General features: G+C 47.2%; 1 protein-coding gene across 1 annotated transcript in view; it reads right to left on the reverse strand.

Moving 5' to 3' along the window:
- The window catches only part of MYSM1 (Myb like, SWIRM and MPN domains 1), an 89,479-nt gene that overhangs the window by 9,931 nt on the left and 57,322 nt on the right, over window positions 1-22,226 (reverse strand). The window contains exon 18 of the mRNA XM_075320412.1: window positions 20,891-20,996. Within this exon, the coding sequence (XP_075176527.1) occupies window positions 20,891-20,996 (106 nt within the window). The remainder of the gene's footprint in view (window positions 1-20,890; window positions 20,997-22,226) is intronic.

Raw genomic sequence — 22,226 nt, forward strand, 5'->3', positions numbered from 1 at the left:
CAAGTCACCATTCTCATAGATAATAAGAAGCAGTGTGTGCACAGCAAGTCACCATTCTCATAGATAAGAAGCAGCGTGTGCACAGCAAGTCACCATTCTCATAGATAATAAGAAGCAGCGTGTGCACAGCAAGTCAAGATTCTCAGAGATAATAAGAAGCAGCGTGTGCACAGCAAGTCACCATGCTCATAGATAATAAGAAGTAGCGTGTGCACAGCAAGTCAGGATTCTCATAGATAATAAGAAGCAGCGTGTGCACAGCAAGTCAGGATTCTCAGAGATAATAAGAAGCAGCGTGTGCGCAGCAAGTCACCATTCTCATAGATAAGAAGCAGCGTGTGCACAGCAAGTCAGGATCCTCAGAGATAATAAGAAGCAGCGTGTGCACAGCAAGTCAGGATCCTCATAGATAATAAGAAGCAGCGTGTGCACAGCAAGTCACCATTCTCATAGATAATAAGAAGCAGCGTGTGCACAGCAAGTCACCATTCTCATAGATAATAAGAAGCAGCGTGTGCACAGCAAGTCACCATTCTCATAGATAATAAGAAGCAGCGTGTGCACAGCAAGTCAGGATCCTCATAGATAATAAGAAGCAGCGTGTGCACAGCAAGTCAGGATCCTCATAGATAATAAGAAGCAGCGTGTGCACAGCAAGTCACCATTCTCATAGATAATAAGAAGCAGCGTGTGCACAGCAAGTCACCATTCTCATAGATAATAAGAAGCAGCGTGTGCACAGCAAGTCAGGATTCTCATAGATAATAAGAAGCAGCGTGTGCACAGCAAGTCAGGATTCTCATAGATAATAAGAAGCAGCGTGTGCACAGCAAGTCAGGATTCTCATAGATAATAAGAAGTAGCGTGTGCACAGCAAGTCACCATTCTCATAGATAAGAAGCAGCGTGTGCACAGCAAGTCAGGATCCTCAGAGATAATAAGAAGCAGCGTGTGCACAGCAAGTCACCATTCTCATAGATAATAAGAAGCAGTGTGTGCACAGCAAGTCACCATTCTCATAGATAAGAAGCAGCGTGTGCACAGCAAGTCACCATTCTCATAGATAATAAGAAGCAGCGTGTGCACAGCAAGTCAAGATTCTCAGAGATAATAAGAAGCAGCGTGTGCACAGCAAGTCACCATGCTCATAGATAATAAGAAGTAGCGTGTGCACAGCAAGTCAGGATTCTCATAGATAATAAGAAGCAGCGTGTGCACAGCAAGTCAGGATTCTCAGAGATAATAAGAAGCAGCGTGTGCGCAGCAAGTCACCATTCTCAGAGATAATAAGAAGCAGCGTGTGCACAGCAAGTCACCATTCTCATAGATAATAAGAAGCAGCGTGTGCGCAGCAAGTCACCATTCTCAGAGATAATAAGAAGCAGCGTGTGCACAGCAAGTCACCATTCTCATAGATAATAAGAAGCAGCGTGTGCACAGCAAGTCACCATTCTCATAGATAAGAAGCAGCGTGTGCACAGCAAGTCACCATTCTCATAGATAATAAGAAGCAGCGTGTGCACAGCAAGTCACCATTCTCATAGATAATAAGAAGCAGCGTGTGCACAGCAAGTCACCATTCTCAGAGATAATAAGAAGCAGCGTGTGCACAGCAAGTCACCATTCTCATAGATAATAAGAAGCAGCGTGTGCACAGCAAGTCACGATCCTCATAGATAATAAGAAGCAGCGTGTGCACAGCAAGTCAAGATTCTCAGAGATAATAAGAAGCAGCGTGTGCACAGCAAGTCACCATTCTCATAGATAATAAGAAGCAGCGTGTGCACAGCAAGTCAGGATTCTCAGAGATAATAAGAAGCAGCGTGTGCACAGCAAGTCACCATTCTCATAGATAATAAGAAGCAGCGTGTGCACAGCAAGTCACCATTCTCATAGATAATAAGAAGCAGTGTGTGCACAGCAAGTCACCATTCTCAGAGATAATAAGAAGCAGCGTGTGCACAGCAAGTCACGATCCTCATAGATAAGAAGCAGCGTGTGCACAGCAAGTCACCATTCTCATAGATAATAAGAAGCAGCGTGTGCACAGCAAGTCACGATCCTCATAGATAATAAGAAGCAGCGTGTGCACAGCAAGTCAAGATTCTCAGAGATAATAAGAAGCAGCGTGTGCACAGCAAGTCACCATTCTCATAGATAATAAGAAGCAGCGTGTGCACAGCAAGTCACCATTCTCAGAGATAATAAGAAGCAGCGTGTGCACAGCAAGTCACCATTCTCATAGATAATAAGAAGCAGCGTGTGCACAGCAAGTCACCATTCTCATAGATAATAAGAAGTAGCGTGTGCACAGCAAGTCAGGATTCTCATAGATAATAAGAAGCAGCGTGTGCACAGCAAGTCACCATTCTCATAGATAATAAGAAGCAGCGTGTGCACAGCAAGTCACCATTCTCAGAGATAATAAGAAGCAGCGTGTGCACAGCAAGTCACCATTCTCATAGATAATAAGAAGCAGCGTGTGCACAGCAAGTCAGGATTCTCATAGATAATAAGAAGCAGCGTGTGCACAGCAAGTCAGGATTCTCATAGATAATAAGAAGCAGCGTGTGCACAGCAAGTCAGGATTCTCATAGATAATAAGAAGCAGCGTGTGCACAGCAAGTCAGGATTCTCATAGATAATAAGAAGCAGCGTGTGCACAGCAAGTCACCATTCTCATAGATAATAAGAAGCAGCGTGTGCACAGCAAGTCACCATTCTCATAGATAATAAGAAGCAGCGTGTGCACAGCAAGTCAGGATCCTCATAGATAATAAGAAGCAGCGTGTGCACAGCAAGTCACCATTCTCATAGATAATAAGAAGCAGCGTGTGCACAGCAAGTCAGGATCCTCAGAGATAATAAGAAGCAGCGTGTGCACAGCAAGTCAGGATTCTCATAGATAATAAGAAGCAGCGTGTGCACAGCAAGTCACCATTCTCATAGATAATAAGAAGCAGCGTGAGCACAGCAAGTCACCATTCTCAGAGATAATAAGAAGCAGCGTGTGCACAGCAAGTCACGATCCTCATAGATAAGAAGCAGCGTGTGCACAGCAAGTCACCATTCTCATAGATAATAAGAAGCAGCGTGTGCACAGCAAGTCACGATCCTCATAGATAATAAGAAGCAGCGTGTGCACAGCAAGTCACCATTCTCATAGATAATAAGAAGCAGCGTGTGCACAGCAAGTCACCATTCTCATAGATAATAAGAAGCAGCGTGTGCACAGCAAGTCACCATTCTCATAGATAAGAAGCAGCGTGTGCACAGCAAGTCAGGATTCTCATAGATAATAAGAAGCAGCGTGTGCACAGCAAGTCAGGATTCTCATAGATAATAAGAAGCAGCGTGTGCACAGCAAGTCACCATTCTCATAGATAATAAGAAGCAGCGTGTGCACAGCAAGTCACCATTCTCATAGATAATAAGAAGCAGCGTGTGCACAGCAAGTCAGGATCGTCATAGATAATAAGAAGCAGCGTGTGCACAGCAAGTCACCATTCTCATAGATAATAAGAAGCAGCGTGTGCACAGCAAGTCAGGATCCTCAGAGATAATAAGAAGCAGCGTGTGCACAGCAAGTCACCATTCTCATAGATAATAAGAAGCAGCGTGTGCACAGCAAGTCAGGATTCTCATAGATAATAAGAAGCAGCGTGTGCACAGCAAGTCACCATTCTCATAGATAATAAGAAGCAGCGTGTGCACAGCAAGTCACGATCCTCATAGATAATAAGAAGCAGCGTGTGCACAGCAAGTCAGTATTCTCATAGATAATAAGAAGCAGCGTGTGCACAGCAAGTCAGGATTCTCATAGATAATAAGAAGCAGCGTGTGCACAGCAAGTCAGTATTCTCATAGATAATAAGAAGCAGCGTGTGCACAGCAAGTCACCATTCTCATAGATAATAAGAAGCAGCGTGTGCACAGCAAGTCACGATCCTCATAGATAATAAGAAGCAGCGTGTGCACAGCAAGTCACGATCCTCATAGATAATAAGAAGCAGCGTGTGCACAGCAAGTCACCATTCTCATAGATAATAAGAAGCAGCGTGTGCACAGCAAGTCACCATTCTCATAGATAAGAAGCAGCGTGTGCACAGCAAGTCAGGATCCTCAGAGATAATAAGAAGCAGCGTGTGCACAGCAAGTCAGGATCCTCATAGATAATAAGAAGCAGCGTGTGCACAGCAAGTCACCATTCTCATAGATAATAAGAAGCAGCGTGTGCACAGCAAGTCACCATTCTCATAGATAATAAGAAGCAGCGTGTGTACAGCAAGTCAACATTCTCATAGATAAGAAGCAGCGTGTGCACAGCAAGTCACCATTCTCATAGATAATAAGAAGTAGCGTGTGCACAGCAAGTCACCATTCTCATAGATAATAAGAAGCAGCGTGTGCACAGCAAGTCACCATTCTCATAGATAATAAGAAGCAGCGTGTGCACAGCAAGTCACCATTCTCATAGATAAGAAGCAGCGTGTGCACAGCAAGTCACCATTCTCATAGATAATAAGAAGTAGCGTGTGCACAGCAAGTCAGGATTCTCATAGATAATAAGAAGCAGCGTGTGCACAGCAAGTCAGGATTCTCATAGATAATAAGAAGCAGCGTGTGCACAGCAAGTCACCATTCTCATAGATAATAAGAAGCAGCGTGTGCACAGCAAGTCACCATTCTCATAGATAATAAGAAGCAGTGTGTGCACAGCAAGTCACCATTCTCATAGATAATAAGAAGCAGCGTGTGCACAGCAAGTCACCATTCTCATAGATAATAAGAAGCAGCGTGTGCACAGCAAGTCACCATTCTCATAGATAATAAGAAGCAGCGTGTGCACAGCAAGTCACCATTCTCATAGATAATAAGAAGTAGCGTGTGCACAGCAAGTCACCATTCTCATAGATAATAAGAATCAGCGTGTGCACAGCAAGTCACCATTCTCAGAGATAATAAGAAGCAGCGTGTGCACAGCAAGTCAGGATTCTCATAGATAATAAGAAGCAGTGTGTGCACAGCAAGTCACCATTCTCATAGATAATAAGAAGCAGCGTGTGCACAGCAAGTCACCATTCTCAGAGATAATAAGAAGCAGCGTGTGCACAGCAAGTCACCATTCTCATAGATAATAAGAAGCAGTGTGTGCACAGCAAGTCAGGATCCTCATAGATAATAAGAAGCAGCGTGTGCACAGCAAGTCACCATTCTCATAGATAATAAGAAGCAGCGTGTGCACAGCAAGTCAGGATCCTCATAGATAATAAGAAGCAGCGTGTGCACAGCAAGTCACCATTCTCATAGATAATAAGAAGCAGCGTGTGCACAGCAAGTCACCATTCTCAGAGATAATAAGAAGCAGCGTGTGCACAGCAAGTCACCATTCTCATAGATAATAAGAAGCAGTGTGTGCACAGCAAGTCAGGATCCTCATAGATAATAAGAAGCAGCGTGTGCACAGCAAGTCACCATTCTCATAGATAATAAGAAGCAGCGTGTGCACAGCAAGTCACCATTCTCAGAGATAATAAGAAGCAGCGTGTGCACAGCAAGTCAGGATTCTCATAGATAATAAGAAGCAGCGTGTGCACAGCAAGTCAGGATTCTCATAGATAATAAGAAGCAGCGTGTGCACAGCAAGTCACCATTCTCATAGATAATAAGAAGCAGCGTGTGCACAGCAAGTCACCATTCTCATAGATAATAAGAAGCAGCGTGTGCACAGCAAGTCACCATTCTCATAGATAATAAGAAGTAGCGTGTGCACAGCAAGTCAGGATTCTCATAGATAATAAGAAGCAGCGTGTGCACAGCAAGTCACCATTCTCATAGATAATAAGAAGCAGCGTGTGCACAGCAAGTCACCATTCTCATAGATAATAAGAAGCAGCGTGTGCACAGCAAGTCACCATTCTCATAGATAATAAGAAGCAGCGTGTGCACAGCAAGTCACCATTCTCATAGATAATAAGAAGCAGTGTGTGCACAGCAAGTCACCATTCTCATAGATAATAAGAAGCAGCGTGTGCACAGCAAGTCACCATTCTCATAGATAATAAGAAGCAGCGTGTGCACAGCAAGTCAGGATTCTCATAGATAATAAGAAGCAGCGTGTGCACAGCAAGTCAGGATCCTCATAGATAAGAAGCAGCGTGTGCACAGCAAGTCACGATCCTCATAGATAATAAGAAGCAGCGTGTGCACAGCAAGTCACCATTCTCATAGATAAGAAGCAGCGTGTGCACAGCAAGTCAGGATCCTCAGAGATAATAAGAAGCAGCGTGTGCACAGCAAGTCAGGATTCTCATAGATAATAAGAAGCAGCGTGTGCACAGCAAGTCACCATTCTCATAGATAATAAGAAGCAGCGTGTGCACAGCAAGTCGCCATTCTCATAGATAATAAGAAGCAGCGTGTGCACAGCAAGTCACCATTCTCATAGATAATAAGAAGCAGCGTGTGCACAGCAAGTCAAGATTCTCAGAGATAATAAGAAGCAGCGTGTGCACAGCAAGTCACCATTCTCATAGATAATAAGAAGTAGCGTGTGCACAGCAAGTCAGGATTCTCATAGATAATAAGAAGCAGCGTGTGCACAGCAAGTCACCATTCTCATAGATAATAAGAAGCAGCGTGTGCACAACAAGTCACCATTCTCATAGATAATAAGAAGCAGTGTGTGCACAGCAAGTCACCATTCTCATAGATAATAAGAAGCAGCGTGTGCACAGCAAGTCACCATTCTCATAGATAATAAGAAGCAGCGTGTGCACAACAAGTCACCATTCTCATATATAATAAGAAGCAGTGTGTGCACAGCAAGTCACCATTCTCATAGATAATAAGAAGCAGCGTGTGCACAGCAAGTCAAGATTCTCAGAGATAATAAGAAGCAGCGTGTGCACAGCAAGTCACCATTCTCATAGATAAGAAGCAGCGTGTGCACAGCAAGTCACGATCCTCATAGATAATAAGAAGCAGCGTGTGCACAGCAAGTCACCATTCTCAGAGATAATAAGAAGCAGCGTGTGCACAGCAAGTCACCATTCTCATAGATAATAAGAAGCAGCGTGTGCACAGCAAGTCACCATTCTCATAGATAATAAGAAGCAGTGTATGCACAGCAAGTCAGGATTCTCATAGATAATAAGAAGCAGCGTGTGCACAGCAAGTCACCATTCTCATAGATAATAAGAAGCAGCGTGTGCACAGCAAGTCACCATTCTCATAGATAATAAGAAGCAGCGTGTGCACAGCAAGTCACGATCCTCATAGATAATAAGAAGTAGCGTGTGCACAGCAAGTCACCATTCTCATAGATAATAAGAAGCAGCGTGTGCACAGCAAGTCACCATTCTCAGAGATAATAAGAAGCAGCGTGTGCACAGCAAGTCACCATTCTCATAGATAATAAGAAGCAGCGTGTGCACAGCAAGTCAGGATTCTCATAGATAATAAGAAGCAGCGTGTGCACAGCAAGTCAGGATTCTCATAGATAATAAGAAGCAGCGTGTGCACAGCAAGTCAGGATTCTCATAGATAATAAGAAGCAGCGTGTGCACAGCAAGTCAGGATCCTCATAGATAATAAGAAGCAGCGTGTGCACAGCAAGTCACGATCCTCATAGATAATAATAAGCAGCGTGTGCACAGCAAGTCACCATTCTCATAGATAAGAAGCAGCGTGTGCACAGCAAGTCAGGATCCTCATAGATAATAAGAAGCAGCGTGTGCACAGCAAGTCACGATCCTCATAGATAATAATAAGCAGCGTGTGCACAACAAGTCACCATTCTCATAGATAAGAAGCAGCGTGTGCACAGCAAGTCAGGATCCTCAGAGATAATAAGAAGCAGCGTGTGCACAGCAAGTCAGGATCCTCATAGATAATAAGAAGCAGCGTGTGCACAGCAAGTCACCATTCTCATAGATAATAAGAAGCAGCGTGTGCACAGCAAGTCACCATTCTCATAGATAATAAGAAGCAGCGTGTGCACAGCAAGTCACCATTCTCAGAGATAATAAGAAGCAGCGTGTGCACAGCAAGTCACCATTCTCATAGATAATAAGAAGCAGCGTGTGCACAGCAAGTCAAGATTCTCAGAGATAATAAGAAGCAGCGTGTGCACAGCAAGTCAGGATTCTCATAGATAATAAGAAGCAGCGTGTGCACAGCAAGTCAGGGTTCTCATAGATAATAAGAAGCAGCGTGTGCACAGCAAGTCACCATTCTCATAGATAATAAGAAGCAGCGTGTGCACAGCAAGTCACCATTCTCATAGATAATAAGAAGCAGCGTGTGCACAGCAAGTCACCATTCTCATAGATAATAAGAAGCAGCGTGTGCACAGCAAGTCACCATTCTCATAGATAATAAGAAGCAGTGTGTGCACAGCAAGTCACCATTCTCATAGATAATAAGAAGCAGCGTGTGCACAGCAAGTCACCATTCTCATAGATAATAAGAAGCAGCGTGTGCACAGCAAGTCACCATTCTCATAGATAATAAGAAGCAGCGTGTGCACAGCAAGTCACCATTCTCAGAGACAATAAGAAGCAGCGTGTGCACAGCAAGTCAGGATCCTCAGAGATAATAAGAAGCAGCGTGTGCACAGCAAGTCAGGATCCTCAGAGATAATAAGAAGCAGCGTGTGCACAGCAAGTCACCATTCTCATAGATAATAAGAAGCAGCGTGTGCACAGCAAGTCAGGATTCTCATAGATAATAAGAAGCAGCGTGTGCACAGCAAGTCAGGATTCTCATAGATAATAAGAAGCAGTGTGTGCACAGCAAGTCAGGATCCTCATAGATAATAAGAAGCAGCGTGTGCACAGCAAGTCAGGATTCTCATAGATAATAAGAAGCAGCGTGTGCACAGCAAGTCAGGATTCTCATAGATAATAAGAAGCAGTGTGTGCACAGCAAGTCACCATTCTCATAGATAATAAGAAGCAGTGTGTGCACAGCAAGTCACGATCCTCATAGATAATAAGAAGCAGCGTGTGCACAGCAAGTCAGGATTCTCATAGATAATAAGAAGCAGCGTGTGCACAGCAAGTCAGGATTCTCATAGATAAGAAGCAGCGTGTGCACAGCAAGTCACGATCCTCATAGATAATAAGAAGCAGCGTGTGCACAGCAAGTCACCATTCTCAGAGATAATAAGAAGCAGCGTGTGCACAGCAAGTCACCATTCTCATAGATAATAAGAAGCAGCGTGTGCACAGCAAGTCACCATTCTCATAGATAATAAGAAGCAGCGTGTGCACAGCAAGTCACCATTCTCATAGATAATAAGAAGCAGCGTGTGCACAGCAAGTCACCATTCTCAGAGACAATAAGAAGCAGCGTGTGCACAGCAAGTCAGGATCCTCAGAGATAATAAGAAGCAGCGTGTGCACAGCAAGTCAGGATTCTCATAGATAATAAGAAGCAGCGTGTGCACAGCAAGTCAGGATTCTCATAGATAATAAGAAGCAGCGTGTGCACAGCAAGTCAGGATTCTCATAGATAAGAAGCAGTGTGTGCACAGCAAGTCACCATTCTCATAGATAATAAGAAGCAGCGTGTGCACAGCAAGTCACCATTCTCATAGATAATAAGAAGCAGCGTGTGCACAGCAAGTCACCATTCTCATAGATAATAAGAAGCAGCGTGTGCACAGCAAGTCACCATTCTCAGAGATAATAAGAAGCAGCGTGTGCACAGCAAGTCAGGATCCTCAGAGATAATAAGAAGCAGCGTGTGCACAGCAAGTCACGATCCTCAGAGATAATAAGAAGCAGCGTGTGCACAGCAAGTCACCATTCTCATAGATAATAAGAAGCAGCGTGTGCACAGCAAGTCACCATTCTCATAGATAATAAGAAGCAGCGTGTGCACAGCAAGTCAGGATTCTCATAGATAAGAAGCAGCGTGTGCACAGCAAGTCAGGATTTTCATAGATAATAAGAAGCAGCGTGTGCACAGCAAGTCACCATTCTCATAGATAATAAGAAGCAGCGTGTGCACAGCAAGTCACGATCCTCATAGATAATAAGAAGCAGCGTGTGCACAGCAAGTCACGATCCTCATAGATAATAAGAAGCAGTGTGTGCACAGCAAGTCACCATTCTCATAGATAAGAAGCAGCGTGTGCACAGCAAGTCAGGATCCTCAGAGCAGAGATAATAAGAAGCAGCGTGTGCACAGCAAGTCAGGATCCTCATAGATAATAAGAAGCAGCGTGTGCACAGCAAGTCAGGATCCTCATAGATAATAAGAAGCAGCGTGTGCACAGCAAGTCACCATTCTCATAGATAATAAGAAGCAGCGTGTGCACAGCAAGTCACCATTCTCATAGATAATAAGAAGCAGCGTGTGCACAGCAAGTCACCATTCTCATAGATAATAAGAAGCAGCGTGTGCACAGCAAGTCAAGATTCTCAGAGATAATAAGAAGCAGCGTGTGCACAGCAAGTCAGGATCCTCATAGATAATAAGAAGCAGCGTGTGCACAGCAAGTCACCATTCTCAGAGATAATAAGAAGCAGCGTGTGCACAGCAAGTCAGGATCCTCAGAGATAATAAGAAGCAGCGTGTGCACAGCAAGTCACCATTCTCATAGATAATAAGAAGCAGCGTGTGCACAGCAAGTCACCATTCTCATAGATAATAAGAAGCAGCGTGTGCACAGCAAGTCACCATTCTCATAGATAATAAGAAGCAGCGTGTGCACAGCAAGTCACCATTCTCATAGATAATAAGAAGCAGCGTGTGCACAGCAAGTCACCATTCTCATAGATAATAAGAAGCAGCGTGTGCACAGCAAGTCACCATTCTCATAGATAATAAGAAGCAGCGTGTGCACAGCAAGTCACCATTCTCAGAGACAATAAGAAGCAGCGTGTGCACAGCAAGTCAGGATCCTCAGAGATAATAAGAAGCAGCGTGTGCACAGCAAGTCAGGATTCTCATAGATAATAAGAAGCAGCGTGTGCACAGCAAGTCAGGATTCTCATAGATAATAAGAAGCAGCGTGTGCACAGCAAGTCAGGATTCTCATAGATAAGAAGCAGTGTGTGCACAGCAAGTCACCATTCTCATAGATAATAAGAAGCAGCGTGTGCACAGCAAGTCACCATTCTCATAGATAATAAGAAGCAGCGTGTGCACAGCAAGTCACCATTCTCATAGATAATAAGAAGCAGCGTGTGCACAGCAAGTCACCATTCTCAGAGATAATAAGAAGCAGCGTGTGCACAGCAAGTCAGGATCCTCAGAGATAATAAGAAGCAGCGTGTGCACAGCAAGTCACGATCCTCAGAGATAATAAGAAGCAGCGTGTGCACAGCAAGTCACCATTCTCATAGATAAGAAGCAGCGTGTGCACAGCAAGTCAGGATTCTCATAGATAAGAAGCAGCGTGTGCACAGCAAGTCAGGATTTTCATAGATAATAAGAAGCAGCGTGTGCACAGCAAGTCACCATTCTCATAGATAATAAGAAGCAGCGTGTGCACAGCAAGTCACGATCCTCATAGATAATAAGAAGCAGCGTGTGCACAGCAAGTCACGATCCTCATAGATAATAAGAAGCAGTGTGTGCACAGCAAGTCACCATTCTCATAGATAAGAAGCAGCGTGTGCACAGCAAGTCAGGATCCTCAGAGCAGAGATAATAAGAAGCAGCGTGTGCATAGCAAGTCAGGATCCTCATAGATAATAAGAAGCAGCGTGTGCACAGCAAGTCAGGATCCTCATAGATAATAAGAAGCAGCGTGTGCACAGCAAGTCACCATTCTCATAGATAATAAGAAGCAGCGTGTGCACAGCAAGTCAAGATTCTCAGAGATAATAAGAAGCAGCGTGTGCACAGCAAGTCAGGATCCTCATAGATAATAAGAAGCAGCGTGTGCACAGCAAGTCACCATTCTCAGAGATAATAAGAAGCAGCGTGTGCACAGCAAGTCAGGATCCTCAGAGATAATAAGAAGCAGCGTGTGCACAGCAAGTCACCATTCTCATAGATAATAAGAAGCAGCGTGTGCACAGCAAGTCACCATTCTCAGAGATAATAAGAAGCAGCGTGTGCACAGCAAGTCACCATTCTCAGAGATAATAAGAAGCAGCGTGTGCACAGCAAGTCACCATTCTCATAGATAATAAGAAGCAGCGTGTGCACAGCAAGTCACCATTCTCATAGATAATAAGAAGCAGCGTGTGCACAGTAAGTCACCATTCTCATAGATAATAAGAAGCAGCGTGTGCACAGCAAGTCACCATTCTCAGACTTTGCTGGGATGGTTTTTCCTTGCATTTATTAATCAAAAAAAGTTGTAATTTTGAATGACACCATTCATGCGATGCACTAGAAAGCAGGAAAGGAAAAAAATCCAACTGCTTTGAAGTTGAAAAAGAAAAAAAAAAAGTGCATTTTCACATTTTATATTATATATATTTATTTACCTTGCTTATTTTATAGTAAAACTGGTCTGGCAGTATGCTTCTCCAAGTCAGTACAAAATTCGGAAATTTACATAGTTACTTAGGTTGAAAAAGAAGGAAATTTTGTTTACTTACCGTAAATTCCTTTTCTTCTAGCTCCAATTGGGAGACCCAGACAATTGGGTGTATAGCTTCTGCCTCCGGAGGCCACACAAAGTATTACACTTAAAAGTGTAAAGCCCCTCCCCTTCTGCCTATACACCCCCCGTGCCTCACGGGCTCCTCAGTTTTGGTGCAAAAGCAAGAAGGAGGAAAAGTTATAAATTGGTTTAAAGTAAATTCAGTCCGAAGGAATTTCGGAGAACTGAAACCATTGAACATGAACAACATGTGTACACAAAGAACAACAGCCCGAAGGGAACAGGGGCGGGTGCTGGGTCTCCCAATTGGAGCTAGAAGAAAAGGAATTTACGGTAAGTAAACAAAATTCCCTTCTTCTTTGTCGCTCCATTGGGAGACCCAGACAATTGGGACGTCCAAAAGCAGTCCCTGGGTGGGTAAAGTAAAACCTCGAAATAGAGCCGTAAAACGGCCCCTTCCTACAGGTGGGCAACTGCCGCCTGAAGGACTTGCCTACCTAGGCTGGCATCTGCCGAAGCATAGGTATGCACCTGATAGTGTTTCGTGAAAGTGTGCAGGCTCGACCAGGTAGCTGCCTGACACACCTGCTGAGCCGTAGCCTGGTGCCGCAAAACCCAGGACGCACCCACGGCTCTGGTAGAATGGGCCCTTAGCCCTGAGGGAACCGGAAGCCCAGAAGATCGGTAGGCTTCGAGAATAGGTTCCTTGATCCACCGAGCCAGGGTTGATTTGGAAGCCTGTGACCCTTTACGCTGGCCAGCGACAAGGACAAAGAGCGCATCCGAGCGGCGCAGGGGCGCCGTGCGTGAAATGTAGAGTCTGAGTGCTCTCACCAGATCTAACAAGTGCAAATCCTTTTCACATTGGTGAACTGGATGAGGACAAAAAGAGGGTAAGGAGATATCCTGATTGAGATGAAAGGGGGGATACCACCTTAGGGAGAAATTCCGGAACCGGACGCAGAACCACCTTGTCCTGGTGAAACACCAGGAAAGGGGCTTTGCATGACAGCGCTGCTAGCTCAGACACTCTCCGAAGTGATGTGACTGCTACCAGGAAGACCACTTTCTGCGAAAGGCGTGAGAGAGGAATATCCCTCATTGGCTCGAAAGGTGGTTTCTGAAGAGCCATCAGCACCCTGTTCAGATCCCAGGGTTCTAACGGCCGCTTGTAAGGAGGGACTATGTGACAAACCCCCTGCAGGAACGTGCGGACCTGTGGAAGTCTGGCTAGACGCTTTTGAAAGAACACAGAGAGCGCTGAGACTTGTCCCTTAAGGGAGCCGAGCGACAAACCTTTTTCCAATCCGGATTGAAGGAAGGAAAGAAAAGTGGGCAAGGCAAATGGCCAGGGAGAAAAACCCTGATCAGAGCACCAAGATAAGAATATCCTCCACGTCCTGTGGTTGATCTTGGCGGACGTTGGTTTCCTAGCCTGTCTCATAGTGGCAATGACCTCTTGAGATAACCCTGAAGACGCTAGGATCCAGGACTCAATGGCCACACAGTCAGGTTGAGGGCCGCAGAATTCAGATAGAAAAACGGTCCTTGAGACAGCAAGTCTGGTCGGTCTGGTAGTGCCCACGGTTGGCCCACCGTGAGATGCCACAGATCCGGGTACCACGACCTCCTCGGCCAGTCTGGAGCGACGAGGATGGCGCGGCGGCAGTCGGACCTGATCTTGCGTAACACTCTGGGCAACAGTGCCAGAGGAGGAAACACATAAGGGAGTTGAAACTGCGACCAATCCTGAACTAAAGCGTCTGCCGCCAGAGCTCTGTGATCTTGAGACCGTGCCATGAATGTCGGGACCTTGTGGTTGTGCCGGGACGCCATTAGGTCGACGTCCGGCATCCCCCAGCGGCAACAGATCTCCTGAAACACGTCCGGGTGAAGGGACCATTCCCCTGCGTCCATGCCCTGGCGACTGAGAAAGTCTGCTTCCCAGTTTTCTACGCCCGGGATGTGAACTGCGGATATGGTGGAGGCTGTGGCTTCCACCCATAGCAGAATCCGCCGGACTTCCTGGAAGGCTTGCCGACTGCGTGTTCCGCCTTGGTGGTTGATGTAAGCCACCGCTGTGGAGTTGTCCGACTGAATTCGGATCTGCTTGCCTTCCAGCCACGGCTGGAACGCCTTTAGGGCAAGATACACTGCCCTTATCTCCAGAACATTGATCTGAAGCGAGGACTCTGGCTGAGTCCAAGTACCCTGAGCCCTGTGGTGGAGAAAGACCGCTCCCCACCCTGACAGGCTCGCGTCCGTCGTGACCACAGCCCAGGATGGGGGCAGGAAGGATTTCCCCTTCGACAGAGAAGTGGGAAGAAGCCACCACTGAAGGGAAGCCTTGGCTGCCCGAGAAAGGGAGACGTTCCTGTCGAGGGACGTCGACTTCCTGTCCCATTTGCGGAGAATGTCCCATTGAAGTGGACGCAGATGAAACTGCGCAAAAGGAACTGCCTCCATTGCTGCTACCATCTTCCCTAGGAAGTGCATGAGGCGCCGCAAGGGGTGTGACTGGCCTTGAAGAAGAGATTGCACCCCTGTCTGTAGTGAACGCTGTTTGTCCAGCGGAAGTTTCACTATCGCTGAGAGAGTATGAAACTCCATGCCAAGATATGTCAGTGATTGGGCCGGTGTCAGATTTGACTTTGGAAAATTGATGATCCACCCGAAACTCTGGAGAGTCTCTAGAGCAATGCTCAGGCTGTGTTGGCATGCCACTTGAGAGGGTGCCTTGACAAGCAGATCGTCTAAGTAAGGGATCACCGAGTGTCCCTGAGAGTGCAGAACTGCTACTACTGTTGCCATGACCTTGGTGAAGACCCGTGGGGCTGTCGCCAAGCCGAAAGGCAGTGCCACGAACTGAAGGTGTTCGTCCCCTATGGCGAAACGCAGGAAGCGCTGATGCTCTGGAGCAATCGGTACGTGGAGATAAGCATCTTTGATGTTGATTGATGCTAGGAAATCTCCTTGGGACATTGAGGCGATGACGGAGCGGAGCGATTCCATCCGGAACCGCCTGGTTTTTACATGTTTGTTGAGCAGTTTTAGGTCCAGAACAGGACGGAAGGATCCGTCCTTTTTCGGCACCACGAACAAGTTGGAGTAAAAACCGTGACCCTGTTGCTGAAAAGGAACAGGGATCACCACTCCTTCTGCCTTCAGAGTGCACACCGCCTGAAGAAGAGCATCGGCTCGCTCGGGGGGCGGAGATGTTCTGAAGAACCGAGTCGGAGGACGAGAGTTGAACTCTATCCTGTAACCGTGAGACAAAATGTCTCTCACCCAACGGTCTTTTACCTGTGGCAGCCAGGCGTCGCAAAAGCGGGAAAGCCTGCCACCGACCGAGGATGCGGTGTGAGGCGGCCGAAAGTCATGAGGAGGCCGCTTTGGGAGCGGTTCCCCCGGCTGTCTTTTTAGGACGTGACTTAGACCGCCATGAATCGGAGTTCCTATGATCCTTCTGAGGCCTTTTGGACGAGGAGAATTGAGACCTGCCCGCGGACCGAAAGGACCGAAACCTCGATTGTACCTTCCGTGGTTGAGGTCTGTTTGGTTTGGACTGGGGTAAGGATGAGTCCTTTCCCTTGGATTGTTTAATGATTTCATCCAATCGCTCACCAAACAGACGGTCGCCAGAAAATGGCAAACCGGTTAAGAACTTTTTGGAAGCAGAGTCTGCCTTCCATTCACGCAGCCACATGGCCCTGCGGACTGCCACCGAATTGGCGGATGCTACCGCCGTACGGCTCGCAGAGTCCAGGACAGCATTAATGGCGTAGGACGCAAACGCCGACGCCTGAGAGGTTAAGGACACCACTTGCGGAGCAGACGTACGTGTGACTGCATTAATCTGCGCATGACAAGCTGAGATAGCTTGGAGCGCCCATACGGCTGCGAATGCTGGAGCAAAAGACGCGCCGATAGCTTCATAGATGGATTTCAACCAGAGCTCCATCTGTCTGTCAGTGGCATCTTTGAGTGAAGCCCCATCTTCCACTGCAACTATGGATCTAGCCGCCAGTCTGGAGACTGGAGGATCCACCTTGGGACACTGAGCCCAGCCCTTGACAACGTCAGGGGGGAAGGGATAACGTGTATCCTTAAGGCGCTTGGAAAAACGCTTATCTGGACAAGCTCGGTGTTTCTGGACTGCCTCTCTGAAGTCAGAGTGATCTAGAAACGTACTCAATGTACGCTTGGGAAACCTGAAACGGAATTTCTCCTGCTGAGAAGCTGACTCCTCAATTGGAGGAGCTGGGGGAGAAATATCCAACACCTGATTGATGGTCGCTATAAGGTCATTCACTATGGCGTCCCCATCAGGTGTATCTAGGTTGAGAGCGGCTTCAGGATCAGAATCCTGATCTGCTACCTCCGCTTCATCATCCAGAGAGTCCTGAGACCCTGAACACTGTGATGAAGTCGAGGGAAGCTCCCGGCGAGCTCGCTTAGCCGCCCTGGGACTGCGGTCCGTGTCAGAGACCTCACCCTGGGACCTATGGGTCACCCCAGGAGCACTTTGCTGCTCCAACTGAGGGGGGCCTGGGGTCAATGATTCAACAGTGCCCGTGGCCTGAGTCACCGGTCTGGACTGTAAGGCTTCTAGTATCTTAGCAGACCATTTATCCATACTCTCAGACAGTTTGTCAGCAAATACTGCAAACTCCGTCCCTGTCACCTGGACAGTGGTAGCAGGTGGTTCCACCTGGGCCACCAGTAGCAGAGGCTCCGGCTGAGTAAGTGCCACAGGGGCCGAGCATTGCACACAATGAGGATCGGTGGAACCTGCCGGTAGTATAGCCGCACATGAGGTACAGGTTGCAAAGTAAGCCTGTGCTTTGGCACCCTTGCTGTTTGCGGACGACATGCTGTTGTCTCCTCTGAGTACAATCCAGGAGGGTATATAGCCAAAAATCAACAGTGCGACCGTACAGTGTAAATGTATAGCATATAAGCATATATATATATGAACACTTCGGCACTCAGTGGGGCCAGCACCCAGGTGCTGCTTACCGACCGCTCAAAGCGGTTGTGTGATCACCAGATTCCCTGCCTGGGCCTCCCAGAGCTGTGTCTCTCCTCTCCAGCGTCAGAAGTGCTGACAGGAATGGCTGCCGGCGTTCTGTGGGGAGGAGGGGGCCGTGGGCGTGCCCTAGAAAGTGCGGGAATCTGATGCCCCACTGTGCTGAGTGAGGGGGGAGGAGGATACAGAGTATGCTCCAGCCCTCAGCGCTGACGTCCTGTGCAGCGTCCCGCCCTTCCCCTGACTGGCAGGCCTGGGGGCGGGAATATGCGATACTGGGCCGCAAAAGCCGGGGACTAAAGTTATAAGCGCGGCCGGCAAATAAGCGCGGCCGGCGCGGTAGTCCCCGGCGCACTAACACACCCAGCAGTGCTGCAGTGTGTATGGCACAAGCGCTCCATGCGCGGTCCCCCAGGGGGACACAGAGTACCTCACAGTAGCAGGGCCTTGTCCCTGACGATACCCGGCTCCTGTCCAGCAGATTCCCCAGGGGCTGCGGAGGGAGCACGGTCCCAGTGCCTGGAGACCGATTAGGATCCCACTTCACCCAGAGCCCTGAGGGATGGGGAAGGAAAACAGCATGTGGCTCCTGCCTATGTACCCGCAATGGGTACCTCAACCTTAACAACACCGCCGACCAGAGTGGGGTGAGAAGGGAGCATGCTGGGGGCCCTGTTATGGCCCTCTTTTCTTCCATCCGACATAGCAGCTGCTGCTGACCAAGATGTGGAGCTATGCTTGGATGTGTGCCTCCTTCGCACAAAACATAAAAACTGAGGAGCCCGTGAGGCACGGGGGGTGTATAGGCAGAAGGGGAGGGGCTTTACACTTTTAAGTGTAATACTTTGTGTGGCCTCCGTAGGCAGAAGCTATACACCCAATTGTCTGGGTCTCCCAATGGAGCGACAAAGAAAAGCCCGGTCCATCTAGTTCCCCCTTCCTCCACCAATTATATATTTCATCACTAAATCATCTATAACCCACAATGTTGTGTAGTGAGGAAATCCTCCAGCCCTGATATAAAAGCTGTTATAGTATCTGCCATTACTACCTCTTGTGGTCGGCATTCCATAGTCTGACTGCTCTAACTATAAAGAACCCTTTCCTATTTAGCTGTCGGAATCACTTTTCTTCCACTCGCAGTGAGTGCCCCTGGTCCTTAGTATTGTCTTTGGAAGAAATAAGTCATGTGCCAGTCCTTTATATTGACCACACATGTATTTATACATATAAATGAGATCTCCTCTGAGACGTCTTTTTTCTAAGCTAAACATATCTAACTTTTCCAAGCTCTTATCATATGGGCGGCCTCCATTTCTTGCAATAATCTAATTGCCCGCCATTGGAGAGAGAAAGACAGACAGAGACAGACAGTGACAGAGACAGACAGAGACAGACAGTGACAGAGACAGACAGTGACAGAGACAGACAGTGACAGAGACAGACAGTGACAGAGACAGACAGTGACAGAGACAGACAGTGACAGAGACAGACAGTGACAGAGACAGACAGTGACAGAGACAGACAGTGACAGAGACAGACAGTGACAGAGACAGACAGTGACAGAGACAGACAGTGACAGAGACAGACAGTGACAGACAGTGACAGTGACAGACAGTGACAGTGACAGACAGTGACAGTGACAGACAGTGACAGTGACAGACAGTGACAGTGACAGACAGTGACAGTGACAGACAGTGACAGACAGTGACAGTGACAGACAGTGACAGTGACAGACAGTGACAGTGACAGACAGTGACAGTGACAGACAGTGACAGTGACAGACAGTGACAGAGACAGACAGTGACAGAGACAGACAGTGACAGAGACAGACAGTGACAGAGACAGACAGTGACAGAGACAGACAGTGACAGACAGAGACAGACAGAGACAGACAGTGACAGAGACAGACAGTGACAGAGACAGACAGTGACAGACAGTGACAGACAGTGACAGACAGTGACAGACAGAGACAGACAGAGACAGACAGAGACAGACAGAGACAGACAGAGACAGACAGAGACAGACAGAGACAGACAGAGACAGACAGAGACAGACAGAGACAGACAGACAGAGAGACAGAGAAAGACAGAGAGACAGAGAAAGACAGAGAAAGACAGAGAAAGACAGAGAAAGACAGAGAAAGACAGAGAAAGACAGAGAAAGACAGAGAAAGACAGAGACACAGAGAAAGACAGAGACACAGAGAAAGACAGAGACACAGAGAAAGACAGAGACACAGAGAAAGACAGAGAAAGACAGAGAAAGACAGAGAAAGACAGAGAAAGACAGAGAAAGACAGAGAAAGACAGAGAAAGACAGAGAAAGACAGAGACAGACAGAGAAAGACAGAGACAGACAGAGAAAGACAGAGAAAGACAGAGACAGACAGAGAAAGACAGAGACACAGAGAAAGACAGAGACACAGAGAAAGACAGAGACACAGAGAAAGACAGAGACACAGAGAAAGACAGAGACACAGAGAAAGACAGAGACACAGAGAAAGACAGAGACACAGAGAAAGACAGAGACACAGAGAAAGACAGAGACACAGAGAAAGACAGAGACACAGAGAAAGACAGAGACACAGAGAAAGACAGAGACACAGAGAAAGACAGAGACACAGAGAAAGACAGAGACACAGAGAAAGACAGAGACACAGAGAAAGACAGAGACACAGAGAAAGACAGAGACACAGAGAAAGACAGAGACACAGAGAAAGACAGAGACACAGAGAAAGACAGAGACACAGAGAAAGACAGAGACACAGAGAAAGACAGAGACACAGAGAAAGACAGAGACACAGAGAAAGACAGAGACACAGAGAAAGACAGAGACACAGAGAAAGACAGAGACACAGAGAAAGACAGAGACACAGAGAAAGACAGAGACACAGAGAAAGACAGAGACACAGAGAAAGACAGAGACACAGAGAAAGACAGAGACACAGAGAAAGACAGAGACACAGAGAAAGACAGACACAGAGAAAGACAGAGAAAGAAAACGCCGCGGCGCTCCAATCCAATCGCGGCTGTTAGAGGCACATGATGGCTGATTAAATCAGACGTCATGTGCGTAGAATGATTCAAGCTCAGAGTGGGAACCCGCATCGACGGCAGAGACACGACCTGGTATAAGTACATCAAAGGTCGTGAAAGAAGGCAGGCAGCGATCCCTCCAGTATGAGAGCTGTGTGGTCAGGCTCCCTCCTTATACCTCCATACCCTATAATATCTAAATGCCTATTGCTCTCCCCCATTAGTGGGCACGGGGCGTTTCACGTCTCATACCTGTGGAAATGTCGATACTTCTCAATGATCCACCTCGTCTTCTCAAACACGATTTCCCAGTGAGGTTCCCCAGGTAAAGGCTCTACATCAAACCTGTATGGTATTCCTACAGAAACAGAGATGTGATCATTAGTGAACCGAGCCTCAGGCGAAGAAAAAGAAGGGAATTTTGTTTACTTACCGTAAATTCCTTTTCTTCTAGCTCCTATTGGGAGACCCAGACAATTAGGTGTATAGCTTCTGCCTCCGGAGGCCACACAAAGTATTACACTTTAAAAAGTGTAACCCCTCCCCTCTGCTATACACCCTCCCGTGCATCACGGGCCCATCAGTTTTGGTGCCAAAGCAGGAAGGAGGAAACTTATAAATTGGTCTAAGGTAAATTCAATCCGAAGGATGTTCGGAGAACTGAACCATGAACCAAAGAACAATGAACATGAACAACATGTGTACACAAAAAAACAACAGCCCGAAGGGAACAGGGGCGGGTGCTGGGTCTCCCAATAGGAGCTAGAAGAAAAGGAATTTACGGTAAGTAAACAAAATTCCCTTCTTCTTTGTCGCTCCATTGGGAGACCCAGACAATTGGGATGTCCAAAAGCAATCCCTGGGTGGGTAAAAGAATACCTCGATAAAAAGAGCCGAAAAAACGGCCTCTTCTTACAGGTGGGCAACCGCCGCCTGAAGGACTCGCCTACCTAGGGCGGCATCTGCCGAAGCATATGCATGCACCTGATAGTGTTTTGTAAAAGTGTGCAGACTCGACCAGGTAGCCGCCTGACACACCTGCTGAGCCGTAGCCTGGTGCCGCAATGCCCAGGACGCACCTACGGCTCTGGTAGAATGGGCTTTCAGCCCTGAAGGAATCGGAAGCCCAGAGGAACGGTAGGCTTCAAGAATCGGTTCCTTGATCCATCTAGCCAAGGTTGACTTGGAAGCCTGCGACCCCTTACGCTGGCCAGCGACAAGGACAAAGAGTGTATCAGAACGGCGCAGGGGCGCCGTGCGTGAAATGTAGAGCCTGAGTGCTCTCACGAGATCTAACAAGTGCAAATCCTTTTCACATTGGTGAACTGGATGAGGGCAAAAAGAAGGTAAGGAGATATCCTGATTAAGATGAAAAGGGGATACCACCTTAGGGAGAAATTCCGGAACCGGACGCAGAACCACCTTGTCCTGGTGGAACACCAGGAAGGGGGCTTTGCATGACAGTGCAGCCAGCTCCGACACTCTCCGAAGTGATGTGACTGCCACTAGGAAGACCACCTTTTGTGAAAGGCGTGAAAGAGAAATCTCTCTCATTGGCTCGAAAGGTGGTTTCTGAAGAGCCGTTAGC

The sequence above is a fragment of the Anomaloglossus baeobatrachus genome, chromosome 8 (genome assembly GCF_048569485.1).
Source record: "Anomaloglossus baeobatrachus isolate aAnoBae1 chromosome 8, aAnoBae1.hap1, whole genome shotgun sequence".
Taxonomy (NCBI): Eukaryota; Metazoa; Chordata; class Amphibia; order Anura; family Aromobatidae; genus Anomaloglossus; species Anomaloglossus baeobatrachus.